The sequence below is a fragment of the Symphalangus syndactylus genome, chromosome 20 (genome assembly GCF_028878055.3).
Source record: "Symphalangus syndactylus isolate Jambi chromosome 20, NHGRI_mSymSyn1-v2.1_pri, whole genome shotgun sequence".
NCBI classification, from domain to species: domain Eukaryota; kingdom Metazoa; phylum Chordata; class Mammalia; order Primates; family Hylobatidae; genus Symphalangus; species Symphalangus syndactylus.
In genome coordinates this window covers 43,163,918-43,183,323 of record NC_072442.2, presented here as the reverse complement: position 1 = coordinate 43,183,323, position 19,406 = coordinate 43,163,918, and the positions used below count along the sequence as shown (strand labels likewise).

At 46.6% G+C, this 19,406-nt stretch overlaps 1 protein-coding gene across 1 annotated transcript in view; it reads left to right on the top strand.

Annotated features, from left to right (window-relative positions):
• Positions 1 to 19,391, top strand: part of RETREG3 (reticulophagy regulator family member 3) — a 30,717-nt gene extending 11,326 nt beyond the window's left edge. Inside the window, exons 2-9 of the mRNA XM_055256704.2 lie at positions 6,295 to 6,401; positions 10,960 to 10,990; positions 11,931 to 12,057; positions 12,686 to 12,770; positions 13,575 to 13,712; positions 15,297 to 15,379; positions 16,073 to 16,205; positions 16,614 to 19,391. Coding sequence (XP_055112679.1) covers positions 6,295 to 6,401; positions 10,960 to 10,990; positions 11,931 to 12,057; positions 12,686 to 12,770; positions 13,575 to 13,712; positions 15,297 to 15,379; positions 16,073 to 16,205; positions 16,614 to 17,071 — 1,162 coding nt within the window. The 3' untranslated portion in view covers positions 17,072 to 19,391. The remainder of the gene's footprint in view (positions 1 to 6,294; positions 6,402 to 10,959; positions 10,991 to 11,930; positions 12,058 to 12,685; positions 12,771 to 13,574; positions 13,713 to 15,296; positions 15,380 to 16,072; positions 16,206 to 16,613) is intronic.
• Positions 19,392 to 19,406: the final 15 nt, after the last annotated feature.

Sequence of the window (19,406 nt, the reverse complement as noted above, 5' to 3'; positions counted from 1 at the left end):
CAATTTTAGTCCCAGATTTATCTTTTTTTGGAACAAGCCACAATAAGAACTTCAGAGGAAGAGGCCAGGCATGGTGGCTCACGTTGGTAATCCCAGCACTTTGGGAGGCCGAGGCGGGTGGATCACGAGGTCAGGAGATCGAGACCATCCTGGCTAACATGGTAAAACCCCGTCTCTACTAAAAATACAAAAAATTAGCCAGGCATGGTGGCGGGCGCCTGTAGTTCCAGCTACTCGGGAGGCTGAGGCAGGAGAATGGCGTGAACCAGAGAGACAGAGTTTGCAGTGAGCTGAGATCGCACCACTGTACTCCAGCCTGGGCAACAGAGCGAGACTCCGTCTCAAAAAAAAAAAAAAAAACTAAAGAGGAAGAAGAGTTTTTCTTTGTGGTATAAAATAACATTTCTTGGCCAGGCGCGGTGGCTCATGCCTGTAATCCCAACGTTTTGGGAGGCTGAGGCGAGCTGATCAGTTGAGATCGGGGATTCGAGACCAGCCTGGCCAACATGACGAAACTCCGTCTCTACTAAAAATACAAAAATTAAGGCCGGGCGCAGTGGCTCAAGCCTGTAATCCCAGCACTTTGGGAGGCCGAGGCAGGTGGATCACGAGGTCAGGAGATCGAGACCATCCTGGCTAACACGGTGAAACCTCGTCTCTACTAAAAATACAAAAAATTAGCCGGGCGTGATGGCGGGCGCCTGTAGTCCCAGCTACGCGGGAGGCTGAGGCAGGAGAATGGCGTGAACCTGGGAGGCGGAGCTTGCAGTGAGCTGAGATCGCGCCACTGCACTCCGGCCTGGGTGACAGAGCAAGACTCTGTCTCAAAAAAAAATAAAAAAATACAAAAACTAGCTGGGCGCAGTGGCGCACACCTGTAACCCCAGCTACTCAGGAGGCTGAGGCAGGAGTATTGCTTGAACCCTGGGTGACAGAGTGAGACTCCGTCTCAAAAAAAAAAAAAAAAAAAAAAGTATATATATAGAGAGAGAGAAAAAGTAAATTCTGGCCGGGCGCGGTGGCTCATGTCTGTAATCCCAGCACTTTGGGACGCCCAGGTGGGTGGATCACAATGTCAGGAGATCGAGATCATCCTGGCTAACAGGGTAAAACCCCGTCTCTACTAAAAATACAAAAATTAGCTGGGCGTGGCGGTGCATGCCTGTAATCCCAGCTACTCAGGAGGCTGAGGCAGGAGAATTGCTTGAACCTGGGAGGCAGAGGTTGCAGTGAGCCAAGATCACGCCACTGCACTCTAGCCTGGCGACAGAGCTAAGACTCCGTCTCAAAAAAAAAGAAAAAATAGATTCTTCTGGCCAGGTACAGCGGCTCACACCTCTAATCCCAGTACTTTGGGAGGCCGAGGCGGGCGGATCCCTTCAGGTCAGGAGTTTGAGACCAGCCTAGCCAACATGGTGAAACCTTGTCTCTATTAAAAAAATTTAAAAATTAGCTGGGCATGGTGAGGGCACCTGTAATCCCAGCTACTCGGGAGACTGGGACAGGAGAATTGCTTGAACCCAGGAGGCAGAGGTTGCAGTGAGCCAAGATCGCGCCATTGCACTTCAGCCTGAGTGACAAAGCCAGACTCTATCTCAAAAAAAAAAAAAAAAAAAAAAATTCTTCCAAACAGCAAAACTTAATAGACAGATCACCTCAAAGAACTAGAGTTGACCCCTCCAAGGTAACCAGGTAATTAATATTAATGTTCTCTTACAGGTTTATCAAATATAAAATGATATAGATAAGTGTGTGCTTCTCCTTTCATTCCAGCCCTCAATACAAAATTCCTAAATAAAAGGGAGTATCAACATCAGATTGATGTATTTTATATATAATAAGGTCACATCATACTTGTCATTTTAGAGAGGTAACCTAGAAGTCAAGCGGTAAAACAAGCTTTGCAACTATGTGGATGGACAAGATGTAATTGAAGATGAAGTACTTTAGAGATGGTATGGGTAAGGAATGGAGGAAAAAAAGGGAGGATTCCTCTGTATTCGTTTAGTCCTGCAGTGTCTATTCATGCGGGCCAAAAAACTCACAAGCAGATATAACAGTGTAATAAGAAAAAAAGTAAAACATTTTTATTTCTTTTTTTTTTTTTTTTTTTGAGAAAGGGTCTCAAATTTGTCAACCAGGCTGGAGTGCAGTGGCACAACCACGGCTCACTGGGGCCTCAACCTCTCAGGCTCAAGCAAGCCTCCCGGGTAGCTGGGACTACAGGTTTGCATCACCATGCCTGGCTAATTTTTTTTTTTTTTTTTAAATAGAGACAAGGTCTCACTATATTGTCCAGGCTGGTCTCGAACTCCTGGGCTCAAGCCATCCTCCCAACTCAGCCTCCCAAAGTGTTGGGATTATAGGTGTAAGCCATTGCACCCAGCTGAAAACATTTTTCGGCAACGATAATGAGCATGAGAACTTTGCAACTTGGCAAAAACAACTGCAGATACAGTCAACTCTGGAAATTCACACATGAATTGTTCAGTTTGGGGACTGTGATAGCCTGTTACTCCTACCTACTGTAGGCTCACAATCTATTTTTTCTTAATGATTTTTTTTTTTTCTTAGGGCCTTACCCTGTTGCCCAGGCTGGGGTGCAGTGGCGTGAACACGTTCACTGCAGCCTCAACCTCCTGGACTTAACCAAACAATCCTCCTGCCTCAGTGCGCTGAGACAGGGAGAATCAATCTGTTGAACCCGGGAGGTGGAAGTTTCAGTGAGCGGAGATCGCGCCATTGCACTTCAGCCTGGGCAACCAAGAGAGAGACTCCGTCTCAAAAAAAAAAAAAAAAAAAAAAAAGAAAGAGGGTTGTCATTGGTGACTGGATTTCTGAGTTTTTGTTCCCTTCCATCCCTCATTCTTTGTATGGTTTTAAAATGTTATTTTTAAAAATTATGGCCAGGTGTCATGCCTCACACCTGTAATCCCAGCTACTTGGGAGGCTGAGGCAGGAGAATCGCTTGAACCTGGGAGGCAGAGGTTGCAGTGAGCTGAGATCGTGCCACTGCACTCCAGCCTGGGTCACAAGAGCAAGACTCTGTCTGAAGAAAAAAAAAAAGGGCCAGGGTGCGGTGGCTCATGCCTGTAATCCCAGCACTTTCGGAGGCCAAGGTAGGATCACGAGGTCAGGGAGTTCAAGACCAGCCTAGCCAATATGGTGTCTCAAAAAATTCCATCTCAAAAAAAAAAGTACAAAAGGCCAGGCGCAGTGGCTCACACCTGTAATCCCAGCACTTTGGGAGGCTGAGGCAGGCAGATCACGAGGTCAAGAGATCGAGACCATCCTGGCCAACATGGTGAAACCCCGTCTCTACTAAAAATACAAAAAAAATTAGCTGGGCATGGTGGTGCATGCCTGTAGTCCCAGCTACTCGGGAGGCTGAGGCAGGAGAATCGCTTCAAACCAGAAGGTGGAGGTTGCAGTGAGCCGAGATCGTGCCATTGCACTCCAGCCTGGGCAACAAGAGTGAAACTCCGTCTCAAAAAAAAAAAATCTACAGACAAAATGTAAAGTTCCTCAGCCAGTCCCCCGTGTATGTATGTATATTCAAATATACAGCTGGATAAACGTATGTGTGTATGTATGTATGTATTTATTTATTTATTTATTTTGAGACGGAGTCTCACTCTGTCGCCCAGCCTGGAGTGCAGTAGCGCGATCTTGGCTCACTGCAAGCTCCGCCTCCCAGGTTCACGCCATTCTCCTGCTTCAGCCTCCCGAGTAGCTGGGACTACAGACACTCGCCACCATGCCCGGCTAATTTTTTTATTTTTTGTATTTTTAGTAGAGACGGGGTTTCACCGTGTTAGCCAGGATGGTCTCGATCTCCTGACCTCGTGATCTGCCCGCCTTGGCCTCTCAAAGTGCTGGGATTACAGGCGTGAGCCACCGCGCCCGGCCTTTATTTTGAAATGGAGTCTTGCTTTGTCTCCCAGTTTGGAGTGCAGTGGCGTGATCTCGGCTCACTGCAACCTCCACCTCCCAGGTTCAAGTGATTCTCCTGCCTCAGCCTCCCGAGTAGTTGGGACTACAGGCACGCCACCGCACCTGGCTAATTTTTGTATTTTTAGTAGAGACAGGTTTTCGCCATGTTGTCCAGGCTGGTCTCGAACTCCTAACCTCAGGTGATCTGCCCACCTGGGCCTCCCAAAGTGTTGGAATTACAGGCTTCAGCCACCGTGCCTAGTCTTTTCGGAATACTATGAAATGCTATTTATATTCTGTTCTAATCTATATATAATTTTCATATTGGCTTCAATATTTGTTTTTTTGAGACCGGAATCTCACTCTGTTACCCAGGCTGGAGTGCAGTGGCGCGATCTCCGCTCACTGCAACCTCCACCTCCCAGGCTAGCAATTCTTGTGTCTCAGTCCCCCAGGTAACTGGGACCGCAAGTGCGCCACCATGCTCAGCTCATTTTTTGTATGTTTTTAGAGATGGTGTTTCGCCATGTTGCCGAGGCTCGTCTCGAACTCCTGAGCTCAAGCAATCTGCCTGCCTCAGCCTCCCAAAGTGCTAGGATTACAGGCATGAGCCACTGCACCTGGCCAGGGCTCTACAGTTCATGTTCACATCACATGTTACTTAGGGGGAAAAAAGGGAAAAAATGAAGACCCAGAGTGTAGCAGTTATGCTATCCGTACTAATCTGTGTTTCTGAATTTCCTCATTTAATATTAAACCAAAATGGATCTGAAAAAAAAAACTACCTTAACATCTAAAAAAAAAATTCCTTAGTATCATTAGATGTGTTCTCAATGTCAGATTTCTCAGATTGTTCAAAATTTTTTTTTTTTTGAGACGGAGTCTTGCTCTTTCACCCAGGCTGGAGTGCAGGGGCACGATCTTGGCTCACTGCAAGCTCCGCCTCCCGGGTTCTCGCCATTCTCCTGTCTCAGCTTCCCGAGCAGCCGGGACTACAGGCCCCCACCACCACGCCCACCTAATTTTTTTGTATTTTTAGTAGAGATGGGGTTTCACCATGTTAACCAGGATGGTCTCGATCTTCTGACCTCGTGATCCGCCCGCCTCTGCCTCCCAAAGTGCTGGGATTACAGGCGTGAACCACCATGCCTGGCCTCAAAATTTTTTTATGGTGGATTCCTTCAAATAAGAACTAGCTTTTCCTTTACGTTATTGATGTGATGCCTTACACTTATTGATTTTTTTGTATGTTAAACCACCCTTGCAGTCTTGGGATAAATCTCATTTGGTCATGGTGTACAATACTTTTAATATGCTGCTGAATTTAACTTGCTAGCATTTTATTGAAGATTTTTACATCTATATTCATAAGGAATATTGTTCTACAGTTTTATTGTGTCTTTGGCTTTGGTATCAGGATAATGCTGGCCTCACAAAATAAATCAAGAAGTGTTTTTTTTTGTTTTTTTTTTTGGAAGAGTTTGAGAAGCATTTGTGTTAGTTCTGGAGAACTTGCTTTTATTTATTTACTTATTTTGAGACAGAGTCTCACTCTGTTGCCCAGGCTGGAGTGCAGTGGCATGATCTTGGCTCACTGTAACCTCCGCCTCCTGGGTTCTAGCAATTCTCGTGCTTCAGCCTCCCAGGTAGTTGGGATTACAGGCATGCCTCAGCCTCCCAGGTAGCTGGGATTACAGGCACACACCACCACACCCGGCTAATTTTTGTATTTTTAGTAGATATGGAGTTTCACCATGTTGGCCACGCTAGCCTCGAACTCCCGACCTCAGGTGATCCACCTGTCTCAGCCTCCCAAAGTGCTGAGATTACAGGCTTGAGCCACTGTGCCTGGCCAGAACTTGCTTTTAAATATAGCTTTCGTGCCAACTTTCTGTGTGATCTTAATCAAATATTTTTCAGGCCTCAGTTCCTGTATCTGTAAAAAGATATGTAATTGAATTAAATGCTCTTGAGTGCATCTCTATCAGTTTGTTGCCCTACACTAGGGTCTAATTTGGTAGAAAGATGTTTGCTTTCATTATAACAACTTGTTATCATGGATGAATTTCTCCGTGAAATTAATACAGGTATAGACTGGAAAGCTGAAGGAGCTTTAGGAGGTTATTTGATTTAGTCCTCTGCCTTTACAGCAGCAAATTATTCTCTCTGCCCCATAGGTAGAGTAGTTAAGGTCCAGAAGGTTTAAATGATTTACCCAAGGTGTATAACTAGTTAAGTGTCAGAACAAAAAAAGCTAGACCTCAGGTCTGTTTACCACAGAGCCCATCGTACACATGTGGCCTTTTCTGAAATTAGGATAACTAGGTAAGTGATCTTTCTTCTGTTTTTCTTCCTCTGTAGGTTTTTTGCCCTGACATCCCTTCGTCTTGTGTTTTTACTTGCATTTGGCTTGATGATCATTGTGTGTATTGATCAATGGAAGAACAAAATCTGGCCTGAAATAAAAGGTGAGTTTGGTAGCATTTAGAACAATCTGAACTGAAGATGGCCTTTCCTATAATTTGTACCTTTAGTATTAGGGGTTTATGAGGAGGTATATGGAGCTGGGGACTGTCTTTCGAAGTCTGAATCATTTGCTTTAGGAGGCACTTGAAGGGCTTGTGCCCCAATTATGGTTCCTTAGAGCTGGGTTCTGCCCTTTCCATTGTTACTAAGCACAGGAAATCTGTACTCACCACCTGAGCTATTTTTGCCAACATAATGGCCTGAGGAATAAGTAGTCCTCAAATGAAAAATAATAATTATCATTATTGGACACTGCATCTTTATTGAGGCAGTACTAATTTACCTCTCAGGAATTTCTTTTAAATTGCTCATTTGCAAAACACTAGGCTAGGCAATTGTGACTTATAGAAAGTACCATGATGGCCGGGCACAGGGCTAACGCCTGTAATCCCTGCACTTTGGGAGTCCGAGGCGGGTGGATCACCTGAGGTCAGGAGTTTGAGCCCAGCCTGGCCAACATGATGAAACCCCGTCTACTAAAAATACAAAAAATTAGCTGGGCATGGTGGCGCACACCTGTAATCTCAGCTACTAAGGAGGCTGAGGCAGGAGAATCACTTGAACCCAGGAGGCGGAGGTTGCAGTGAGCCGAGATCGTGCCACTGCACTCCAGCCTCGGTGACAAGAGCAAAACTCAGTCTCAAAAAAAAAAAAAAAAGAAAGAAAGTACCATGACATGTGGTGTCTTTTTAAAAAGCTAATGCATACACAAACAAATGAAAAATTAAGTGACAATTATAGACCAGTACCACAGATGTCACAGTGCAGTATGTGATTGGTATACTTACCATATATTTTTTCCCTAGCCTGAGAGTGGAACAAAGCAAAAGATTTGAACAGATCGAGAAAAAAGTCTGTTTCTGGAGAGTCCAGTGGCTTGATTAGTCTGAGGAACCAGAAGTTGCAAAGCATTTCCTGACATCAGAGAATTGACCATGTGGCCAGGATGAAGGTTCATTAAAGGGAGTGCTAGGAAATAAAACTGAAAGTATGTTGGTATTAGGTTTTTTGTTTTTCTTTTCTTTTCTTTTCTTTTCTTTTCTTTTCTTTTCTTTTCTTTTCTTTTGAGACGGAGTCTCACTCTGTTGGCCAGGCTGGAGTGCAGTGGCATGATCTTGGCTCACTGCAACCTCTGCCTCCCAGGTTCAAGTGATCCTCCTGCCTCAGCCCTGCTAGTAGCTGGGATTACAGGCATGCGCCACCATGCCTGGCTAATTTTTGTATTTTTGGTAGAGACGGGGTTTCACCATGTTGGCCAGGCTGGTCTTGAACTTCTGACCTCAGGTGATCCACCCGCCTCGGCCTCCCAAAGCACTGGGATCACAGGCATGAGGCACCGTGCCTGGCCCATTCTTTTTTTTGAGACAGAGTCTTGGTCTGTCACCTAGGCTGGAGTGCAGTGGTGCAATCATGGCTCACTGTAGCCTCAACCTTCCGGGCTCAAGCAATTCTCCCACCTTAGCCACCTGAGCAGCTGGGACTATAGGCACTTGCCACCATGTCCAGCTAATTTTTGTATTTTTTCTATAGACGGGGTTTTGCCATGTTGCCCAGGCTGGTCTCAAACTCCTGGACTCAAGTGATTCACTCACCTCAGCCTCCCAAAGTGCTGGATTACAGGTGTGAGCCACTGCACCCAGCCGACTTTTTTATTTTTATTTTTGGTTTATTTTTTATTTTTGAGACGGAGTTTCGCTCTTGTTGCCCGGGCTGGAATGCAATGGCACAATCTCAGCTCACCACAACCTCCACTTCCTGGGTTCAAGCAATTCTCCTGCCTCAGCCTCCCGAGTAGGTGTGATTACAGGCATGCATCACCACGCCCGACTAATTTTGTATTTTTAATAGAGTTGGGGTTTCTCCATGTTGGTCAGGCTGGTCTTGAACTCCCAACCTCAGATGATCTGCCTGCCTCTGCTTCCCAAAGTACTGGGATTACAGACGTGAGCCACCGTGCCCAGCCCTATTCTTATTTTTTAACAAACTAGGTCTCACTGTGTTGTCCAGGTTTTGGAGTACAGTGGCGTGATCATAGCTCACTGCAACCTCAAATCCCTGGGCTTAAGTGATCCTCCCACCTCAGTCTCCCAATTAGCTGGGACTACAGGTGCATACCACCACACCCAGCTAAGTAAAAAAAAATTTTTTTTGAGAGAGTCTCGCTTTGTTGCTCGGGCTGGAGTGCAGTGGCGCGATCTTGGCTCCCCGCAACCTCTGCCTCCCAGGTTCAGATGATTCTCCTGCCTCAGTCTCCTGAGTAGCTGGGACGACAGGCGTGCACCACTATGCCCAGCTAATTTTTTTGGTATTTTTAGTTGAAATGGGGTTTCGTCATGTTGGCCGGGCTGGTCTCGGACTCCTGACCCCAAGTGATCACCTGCTTTGGCCTTCCAAAGTGTTGGGATTACAGGCGTGGGCCAGCACGCCCAGCCGATAATAAAGATTAATTTAGTAGCATTTTTAGGACCACATGGAAGGAGGAAAAGTGGAACAGGGTGACCTGTTAGGAGACTGTGGCAGTGTCTTTGTGAGAAGTAGTCAGAGAGACCTCAGTGAATACAAATGATGGATGGCTTGGAGAGCTGTGAAGAAGGAAGATCAAGACATAAATAGTTGGGGCCAGGTGCAGTGGATCATGCCTGTGATCTCAGCACTTTGGGAGGCCAGGGCAGGAGAATTGCTTGAGCCAAGGAGTTTGAGACCAGCCTGGACAACATGGTGAAACCTTGGCTCTACAAAAAATAAAAAAATTAGCCAGGTATGGTGGTGTGCACCCGTGGTCCCCAGCTACTTGGGAGGCTGAAGTGGGAAGATCCCTTGAGCCCTGGAGGTTGAGGCTGCAGTGAGCCGTGATTGCACCACTGTACTCCAGCCAAGACAACAGGGCGACACCTGTCTCAAAAAATAATTATTATTATATATGTATAATAAAAGACATAAGTGGATGGGGGTTAAAGCTAAGAGAGTGGCAGAATGGCATTACTCTTAGCAGGCAAAGGCAGACAGGAAAGTTGGTTTGAAGGGGTGAGAGAGGAAAACTGATGTAGATTTTAGACATGTTAATTTTGAAGTGTTGGCAAGATATTCAAACGAGAGTATACAGGTTTTAAATACATGCCCATCATATTTTATAGAGACTTCAAGGAATCGTGTAGTTCATCTGCCTAGCTAATGGCTGGTGAATATCAAAAGACTTATACATCATTCAGGTAGATAATGGGTCTCCCCATTTTTTTTTTTTTTTTTTTTTTTTGATTAGAGACAGGGTCTCACTGTGTTGCCCAGGATGGACTTGAACTCCTGGGCTCAAGTGATCCTCCTGCCTCAGCCCCCCAAGAAGACAGAACTATAAGTGAGCATGACTACACCTAGCTCTGGGTCTCTTTTTAAAGAGAACAGGCAGGCTGGGTGTGGTGGCTCACACCTGTAATTCCAGCACTTTTGGGAGGCTGTGGCGGGTGGATCACCTGAAGTCAGGAGTTCAAGACCAGCCTGGCCAACAGAGCAAAAACCTGTCTCTACTAAAAATCCAAAAATAGCCGGGCGTGGTGGCGGGTGCCTGTAATCCCAGCTACTTGGGAGGCTGAGGCAGGAGAATTGCTTGAACACCAGAGGTGGAGGTTGTATTGAGCCAAGATCATGCTACTGCACTCCAGCCTGGGTGACAGAGTGAGAGTCTGTCTCAGAAAAATAAAGAGAACAGGCAGATTTCGGCTGGGTGTGGTAGCTCACGCCTGTGATCCCAGCACTTTGGGAGGTGGAGGAGTTCGAGAGCAGCCTGGCCAACATGGTGAAACCCCATCTCTAATAAAAATACAAAAATTAGCCAGGTGTGGTGGCATGCGCCTGTAGTCCCAGTTACTTGGGAGGCTGAGTGAGCTGACATCACGCCACTGCACTCCAGCCTGGGCTACAGAGCAAGACCCTGTCTCCAAAAAAAAAAAAAAAAAAAAAATTAGCCAGGCATTGTGGCGGGCACCTGTAGTCCCAGCTACTCAGGAGGCTGAGGCAGAAGAATGGGAGACGGAGCTTGCAGTGAGCCAAGATCGTGCCACTGCACTCCAGGCTGGGCGACAGAGCGAGACTCTGTCTCAAAAAAAAATAAAAGAACAGGTGGATTTCTAGGGTTGGAGTTGTTACAACGTACCTTGTGTAGCCTGGCACAGATTGATGTGTATGGGCATCCCAGACACACTCAAGGGGTGAGAGGGACCATTTTTCTTGTACACCTTGGCTTTCAGCTGAGGTCATTAGAAAGGGGCTCAAATAGTCCATTTGGACCTTCCTTCCTTCCCCTCGAAAAATGAGTAGGCATAAGTGATTATTCCTTTGTCTGCAGCTCCCTAACTGGCAGTATAACACAGTGTCTCCTTTTTTATCGGCTATTACTGTTTTCTTTTCCCCAACCTATTAAAACTTGAGCTGTCAGACCAACAGCCTAACATTTTCATGTTTAGTTTTCCCTACCAACTAATGCTGGTGTTTGTTTTAATATTGTAGTGCCAAGACCCGACGCATTAGACAATGAGAGGTATGGAACACTAATTAAATCCCTTTTTGTTGCTCTGATTCATTCTCTTGTAATATTCTGGTTACATGTTGTTAACCCCATGTTCTGGACACACAGTGTAAGCTGAGAACCTAGGCTCTTCCAAATGATCATTTTAACACATCCTAAAGTTCAGGCAGCAATATGTTGAGATGGCCTGTGTCCTCTGATCTTTACAAGAGAAGTTTCTGAAAAAGAAGCATTACAGTGCCCCATAACCTGACATGCCAGGGAATCAGCTGCATTATTCAGTCCCAGTGAGAAAACTTAAAGGCAGCTAACTTCATTTGTCTCCTGGCTTTTATACGAGGTCATTTAGTGTTTTCTGTGACCTCTGGCTATTTAAAATTCCCGGTCAGAAAACACATTGGTTCCTGGCATCAGCAAGTCAAAGCCAAAGATTCTTCTTGTGTCTTACAGCTCCTGCTTTCATTTCTCAGTTCATCCACTCCATTTGTTTGATCCAAGGAATTTTCTCTGCTATGGTTTATTTTGGTTTTGCTTTATTTATTTTCTCTCTGAGGGGCACATCCACCATTTCCTCCCCCTTAGCAGCAGTGGTGTCAGTCAGACTGCTCACTTTTATCCCTAGATTGCAATCACAGGGAATTGCAATGGTCTGAGTGCAAGGAAGAAAACATTTCTAAGCACAAAGGGCCTTGAAGCTGGGGGCAGGTTTACACACGTGGATTGGGCTGCTTGCTCATAGGGTGGAGTTGTCAGAACGAGTTTGTCCTCCTTGTACCTAAATTCAGGTTTCAACCTGGTGAGCCAAGAAGAAAGTCATGCTTCACCTCCAAAGCACCTGGGCCTAGTCACTCCCCAAACCCCATTTAAAACCGGAAGCACTGGCTGCCTGTACAGCAAGATGGGGGGACCCTCAACATCCTCCTTTCACAGCTCCCCCTTCTCTCTCCCATAGCTGGGGCTTTGTGCACCCTCGGTTGCTCAGCGTGCCCGAGCTCTGCCACCATGTAGCTGAAGTCTGGGTTAGTGGGACCATTTTCGTAAGGAATGTTTTGCTTTTCAAAAAGCAAAACCCAGGCAAGGTAAGACTCTTCCCTTTTTCACTTTCATCTCTGGCCTCTCAGTTCAGTTCATGCTAAACTGAAACAGCTCCTTTACTACATATCTTCATTCAAGAAAGTAAAGACTATGATGTTTATAGAGACAAAAGGAAGCTATAGGAAAGGCCTTCTGACCAGCCATTAGGACTAAGACAGGAGCTTGGTGACTGCTCATTTGGTGTGGTTGCCACTTAGATGAGGCCGTTTTCTTGCTTCAAGATGGGAAAGAAAGCTTTCTTGTGTACGTTCCGTGTCATATTAAATATGTGATAGGTTGTTGTGTTTTTTGGGTTTTGTGTGTGTGTTTCTGTTGACTTAAAAAACCACCACCAACATTGATTTCAGAGAGAATTTTTGGCTAAGTCCTATTCAAACCAATTTCTTGGCATGAAAGGTGCAGCCCTATGGGGTTAGCCATATAAAAGGAGTTTGAATAGAAGGGGACATGCTCCTTTTCTTCCCAAACAGAATCACCATTGGATGCAACAGTGGCTACACGTCCATGCTTGACTTACAGAGTCTTTCGATCATATCTCTACCCTAACCCTCCACACCCACCCCAGTCCCCTGCCATGTGGCAGAAACTTAATACTCTTTCTTGATTCCCCAGTTCTGCTTGCTGAGCTGTGGGATACTGACCTTTTTGGCTGTCTTGGGCCGCTACGTCCCTGGGCTTCTGCTGTCCTACTTGATGCGTAAGTATGACATATACCTCCCCTACGAAGTGTACCCTGCTCATAGCTTTCCAACTATGGCTAATTCTAGGTCTGGGGAGAGGACTTTGATATTTCAGTTCTCTAGGATATGACCTTTGCATATTTTCATGACCTGTTTAGTGTCATGAAAATATCCTTCTTAACTTTAGCAGGCTCTCCACATACACAGTTCATTTCTTACCAAGTCAGAAATTGATGAGGGTCCACTAACATATATTGTTTGTATTACCAACTATAAAGGACTGCCTGTCCCTGTTTAAGGAGGAATTTTTAGAGCCAGGCTATTGTCAGCAGAACATAACTCTTAGGGGTTTCTCTACTCAGTTCTATTTATGCCAGAGTACTTTTTTCCCACTTGGAGCATAGTTTTGTAAATTTAGTTACTTCCTGTTGGCATGTACTCTGCTTGCTTGGGGCTGGAAGAACTAAGTACTTATGCCTGTGGCTTTTGTATATCAAAACCTCGCATGATTTGTGTAATTTTTAGGCCTTCTTACCATTTATGGCTCAGTGACACTCATTGCCAGGTTCTGCCCTTGGCCTGTCAGCAGTATACTGTGCTGTGCACAGCCCTGCACTAGGCTCTGTGGGTGGCTATAGAAGTCCCTGCCCTCAAAAACTCCTTCATGTGAAGGGGAGACTGGTGAAGATGACCGGCAGACTTGGGCAGATCTGTTCCACACTTTGTGTCCAAGCCCTAAGGACCAATAGCAGCGCTACAGTTAGGAATGTTTTTTGCAGCCCCTTCTCCATTTTGTCACTGTTTCCCATGCCTCCTCACAGTTGTCACTGTCATGATGTGGCCCCTTGCTGTGTACCACCGACTGTGGGATCGAGCATATGTGCGGCTGAAGCCAGCTCTGCAGCGGCTGGACTTCAGTGTCCGTGGCTACATGATGTCCAAGCAGAGAGAGAGACAATGTAAGTGTCATGGTGTCATTCCTTCCACTTAGGCAATTTGGGGCGAAAAGGAGAAGCCCATAGGTCTGACATACTACTGGGTGGGTCCTCAAAAGTGGAAGTGGGGGGTAGTTGGTGGGGGTGAGGATTGGTAGGTAAAAATGATACTCTGTTCTAGGGAAACCTGTGCAGGCTTGCCAGTTTTTATCATTTGGAATCCTAGGCTCCCGTTTTAAACCTATCTGATAAAAGCTCTTTCAAGTTGGATAAAAGCTAGACAGTGAAGATAAATTCCTAGTATTTGTTCTTTTTTTTTTTTTTTTTTTTTTTTTTTTTTTTTTTTTTTTTTTTGAGACAGGGTCTCATTCTGTTGCCCAGGCTGGAGTGCAGTGGCATGATCATGGCTCACTGCAGCCTCGACCTCCAGGCTCAAGTGATCGTTCTACCTCAGCCCCGCCAAACCCTTCAGTAGCTGGGACTATAGGCATGTGTCACCACATCTGGCTGATTTTTAAATTTTTTTGTAGAGATGGGGTCTCATGTTGCCCAGGCTGATCCTGAACTCCTGGGCTCAAGCGATCCTCCTGCCTTGGCATTCCAAAGTGTTGGGATTACAGATGTGAGCCACCACGCTGAGCCCACAGCAGATCCTTTCGACTCCTAAGCCTGGTCTCTCTTCACTAGTAAAAGCTGCCTCCCAAAGGTGATTAAAAACTGCTACCTTAGAGGTTGTAAGTGTACTAGCCTGAGATCCGTGCAACACATTAATGATGTTAGTACAAACTTTTCCCTCCCTTGTGTGGTCTTGTCAGGTTTTGTGTTTTATGGAGGCCTGGCCTTCAAAGAGCCCTGCACTTGGTCATCAAGGTCCAAGACCCCTTGGGGCAGCCAGTTGAATAATACCAGTCCTCAAAAGTCTGATTTAACAAGGTGTGCATCTCCTTTTGCCCTCTCTCTGATCATGTCCACTTAACACCTTGACGTTAGGTCTGCCTTTAGCCATCCAGAGAGTTGTTGACAAAGCCTGGTATTTGATCATCTGACCAGAATAGAAATGTGTGCCAGGCTGGGCGCAGTGGCTCACGCTTGTAATCCCAGCACTTTTGGAGGCTGAGGTGGGTGGATCACCTTAGGTCAGGAGTTCGAGACCAGCTTGACCAATATGACGAAACCCCGTCTCTACTAAAAATACAAATATTAGCGGGGTGTGGTGGTGAGCACCTGTAATCCCAGCTACTCAGGAGGCTGAGACAGGAGAATCGCTTGAATCCAAGAGGCAAAGGTTGCAGTGAGCCTAGATCACGCCATTGCACTCCAGCCTGGGCAACAAGAGCAAAACTCCATCTCAAAAAAAAAAAAAAAAAGAAAAAAGAAATATGTAGGGCCTGGTGGAGAGGATGTTGGAAGCTGAGATATTTTCTCCTGTGTTATCAACTCACCTTGCATTTAGGCTCAGCAGCTCAGCCTTCTGTTATTATTATGTAGGCTTAGAGCCAGATTCAGAGAGGCTCTTTGTTTTGTGTTCTGATTTTATGCCTTTAAAGTCCAAAGGGGATTTTACGCTGGTGGGAAGGTATCAAGCAAGGCTTTGTGCTCTTCCCACAGTACGCCGCAGAGCTCTCCACCCAGAACGAGCCATGGACAACCACAGTGACAGCGAAGAGGAGCTTGCTGCCTTCTGTCCTCAGGTATCTTGAGTGTGGGAGCTGCTTCACTGTCCAGTTTTCTTTAGCTCCTTTTTAACCATCTGACAGCTCACACTTAGGCCATAACCAGGTTTGAGGCCTTAGACTCCCCTTGTTCCCAAGACCAGTAACAAGGAGAGAAGTGAGACTTTGTTCCTAGATCTCAATTTTTTTTTTATCATATCATTCGTCTAATCAACCTAGATCTCAATTAGAGCCTGATGCCCAGCACCGCTCTTCCATATCTCTTTTTACCTACCATTATGGAAGAACTTCTGGAGCTGGTACAATCATCTTTTAAATAGCCCAGTTCACCCTTGGGTCTGTGCAGTATGTGTATCCTCCTACCACTTTGAAAAGTTATCTCTGGGTCAATTATTTGCCTTAAAGTAAGTGGGTAATTGACTCCCCCAAGACTGCTTTTCTTCCTGTGCTTAAGAGGTTATGAATGAGTGTTTTCTTTGGGAGAGCAGCCTAAAACGGGTCAAGATTTTTTTGTTGTTGTTACTTTCACATGTATTGATTAAAAAAAAGGCGGGGGAGGGGGAGTTTTCAACGTGAAGTTACCATCTATCCCTGATTACATTGATGGTCTTCGGATAACTAATGCTAGCTGATCAGTAAAGCTGTACCTGGTGACTACACCTGGTTCCTGATGGCATTATCTCACGTTTGTTGGTCTTTTCTTTTCCTAAGCTGGACGATTCTACTGTTGCCAGGGAATTGGCCATCACAGACTCTGAGCACTCAGACGCTGAAGTCTCCTGTACAGACAATGGCACATTCAATCTTTCAAGGGGCCAAACACCTCTAACGGAAGGCTCTGAAGGTGAGGGCAGCCTTTGACCTCAGTTAATAATGGCTCTGACTGTTGCCTCTTAGCTTCCCTGAACAGAGGGGATACTGGTGCTTGCTCCTCTCCTGTTTTCTGAGCTGTGGATCAGGTGGCAGAGCAGCCTGAGGGCTGTGGCTACAGCCAGGATGGCACTGCTGCCCTTCTTGAAGACTTTAGTCCCTTAGTAGCCTCAGGCACTAGCCTCACAGGGGACATAGAAGAAGAGAGGGGGAATTGTGTAGAGATAACAGCCATCTATAAGTGGAGGGGAAAGTTGCATCAGTCCCATGGGTTTATTTCACCCTGAGAAAGCCAGGGTGGGAAAAATCTGGTCATGTGGGGGGCTGGGGCACAGGAGAGCCAGGTAGGTGCCATGACTCAGACACTTCTGTATTCTACCAGACCTAGATGGTCACAGTGATCCAGAGGAATCCTTTGCCAGAGACCTTCCAGACTTCCCTTCCATTAATGTGGATCCTGCTGGCCTGGATGACGAGGACGACACTAGCATTGGCATGCCCAGCTTGATGTACCATTCCCCGCCAGGGGCTGAGGAGCCCCAGGCCCCACCTGCCAGCCGGGACGAGGCTGCGCTGCCGGAGCTCCTGCTTGGTGCTCTCCCTGTAGGATCCAACCTCACCAGCAACCTTGCCAGCCTGGTCTCCCAGGGTATGATTCAGCTGGCCTTGTCAGGGGCCTCCCAACCAGGCCCTTCTGGAGCACCTGCCCAGAGAGCAACGAGAGGCTTCCTGCGGTCCCCCAGTTCAGACCTGGACACTGATGCTGAGGGGGATGACTTTGAACTTCTGGACCAGTCGGAGCTGAATCAGCTGGACCCTGCCAGTTCTAGGAGCCACTGAGGCAGAGACTCCTTTTAGGAGTCACTGTGGCTTAGGTTTTTTCCTCCCCATCCCACTTAAGGTGATGGGGCAAGGGAAGAACTCGGCTCCCCTCCCCTGAATTATATTTGTATGCTGGGTGGCCTGGCTGATGCTCAGAGACCTGCTTAGAGAGGACACTTACTCCCCTCCCACCAGCTGGATGCCCATTTCTGAGCTCAGTCACTGAAGTGAGAGTGTGCTCCCCCAAGGGAGGCTTCTCTCCATCAGGATGGTACTTTGGGGGAACAAAATAGTCAGGGATATTGGTTCCCCTTTGAGGAGGTGCTGCTGTTTGCTTTTAGGTATGAGTGCTCGGGCCCTCACTGAAAGAGCCCATGCCTGCCTTCCTCCTTTCATCGCCTCTCTAGAGCCCCCAAAGTCAGGCAGCAGCTGGAGTAGTTACATTGTCATCATCTTTTTTTTGAGACAGTTTCGCTCTGTTGCCCAGGCTGGAGTGCAGTGGTGTGATCTTGGCTTACTGCAACCTCTGCCTCCCAGGTTGAAGAGGTAGGTTCTCCTGCCTCAGCCTCCTGAGTAGTGGGATTATAGGTGCCCGCCACTATGCCTGGCTAATTTTTCTTTTGGTATTTTTAGTAGAAATGGGGTTTCACCATGTTGGCCAGGCTGGTCTCAAACTCCTGACCTCAAGTGATCCACCTGCCTTGGCCTCCCAGAGTGCTGAGATTAGTCGTCATCTTTTGTTAAACCAGGATTTGATTTCTTTTTTTTTTTTTTTTTTTTTTTTTTTTTTTTTTTGAGACAGAGTCTTGCTCTTTTGTCCAGGCTGGAGTGCAGTGGCACAATCTCAGCTCACTGCAACCTCCGCCTGCTGGGTCAAGCGATTCTCCTACCTCAGCCTCCTCAGTAGCTGAGATTACAGGCATGCACCACCATGCCCGGCTAATTTGTTTGTGTTTTTATTAGAGATGGGGTTTCACCATGTTGGCCAGGCTGGTCTACAACTCCTGACCGCAAATGATCAGCCCACCTCAGCCACCCAAAGTGTTGGGATTACAGGTGTGAGCCACTGTGCCCAGTGTGATTTTTTTTTTTTTTTTAAAGCAAAGTTGTCCTTTGGTTTTGCAGAACAGGCCTGCTCTCTCCTCTAGCCCATCATTTCTTGGGGCCTGAACCCCAGTGCTCCAAAGTATTACTTGTGAAATTTAAAAAATGTGAATATGATGTGGGGATGGGCCTCTTCTACATTACCTTGGCCCAGGGGTATTAGCTGGCTGGGAGGATTAGTGAGCACCTCTGTATTTTGAGGTCTGAGTCTTCTGGAGCTGTGTAGTTAATCTTCGGTTTCTGATAACCCCTGGGTCCATCTGGCCATCAGCCTCAGCAGTGAGCAAAGCAATACCATACTAATTTATATGTTCCTGTTCCTTCCTCTGCTTCTCCTTTGGAGAAGCAATAATTCCGTGGGGGATGATACAGTAGCACTTTACAAATGGCTCCATGTCATTCATCCCAGGGGCCGTAATCTCTTGTACCACCTATTCTTACTTCCTGTTCAGCTCCTTTACAGTTTTTATTTTCAACTGCTTCCCAACTTGGTGGGGCCTCCTTTAAGGATGAGGCAATAGTAAGAATGTGGCTGTAATCAGCAGAGACCCCTCTGAGGGGTATCTGTTCTGCAGCCCCTAGTAAAATCATGTGAGACAGAAACCTAAACGTGGTAATTGATTCTAAACCTGTGCCAGTCTATAGCCTCTGTCTCCCCAATCAGAGCTCAAGCCAAACTCTTCTGTCCTCTTTCCTTCTGCATTAACCCTTTGCTGATCCTCAGGGGCCACTCCCCCAACACCCCTGTACTTGGGTGAGGGATGTTGGACAGAGCTTGTTTTCATGTACTGCAGGTGGGGGTGTGCTGACATGTTTGCTCTTGGTTGATGGAGAAGGTACAGAGGCCAGGGAGTGAAAATGGTTGACAGTGAGAAGGGGGAAGAATTCGGTGTCTCATAGTCACTCATAGTGGGGTGGTCAGGGTAATGGCATCTCCCCACTTTAGGCTTCTCAAACACTTTGGACACCTCTCTTCTCAAGTTCAGATGTCTTACAGGTGAGCTCTGATGTGGAAAGACAGGAGGTGTGGGGAAGGAGGGGGATTTCGTGTGTTTGCATGAGTGTGCGCTTCAGGCCTTGGGAGTTGGCAAGAGGGAGGGAAGGAAGGAGAGCCACATCTTCGGAAGGTGTTTCTTGTACCTGGGGGATCCTGCTCTGAATCTCCATAGTCTCCACTGTGAACTGAGGGGAGGGGAGGGGTGTGCTGGGGAATAAATCTTGTATGAGAACAATCTTTAAGAGACTGATG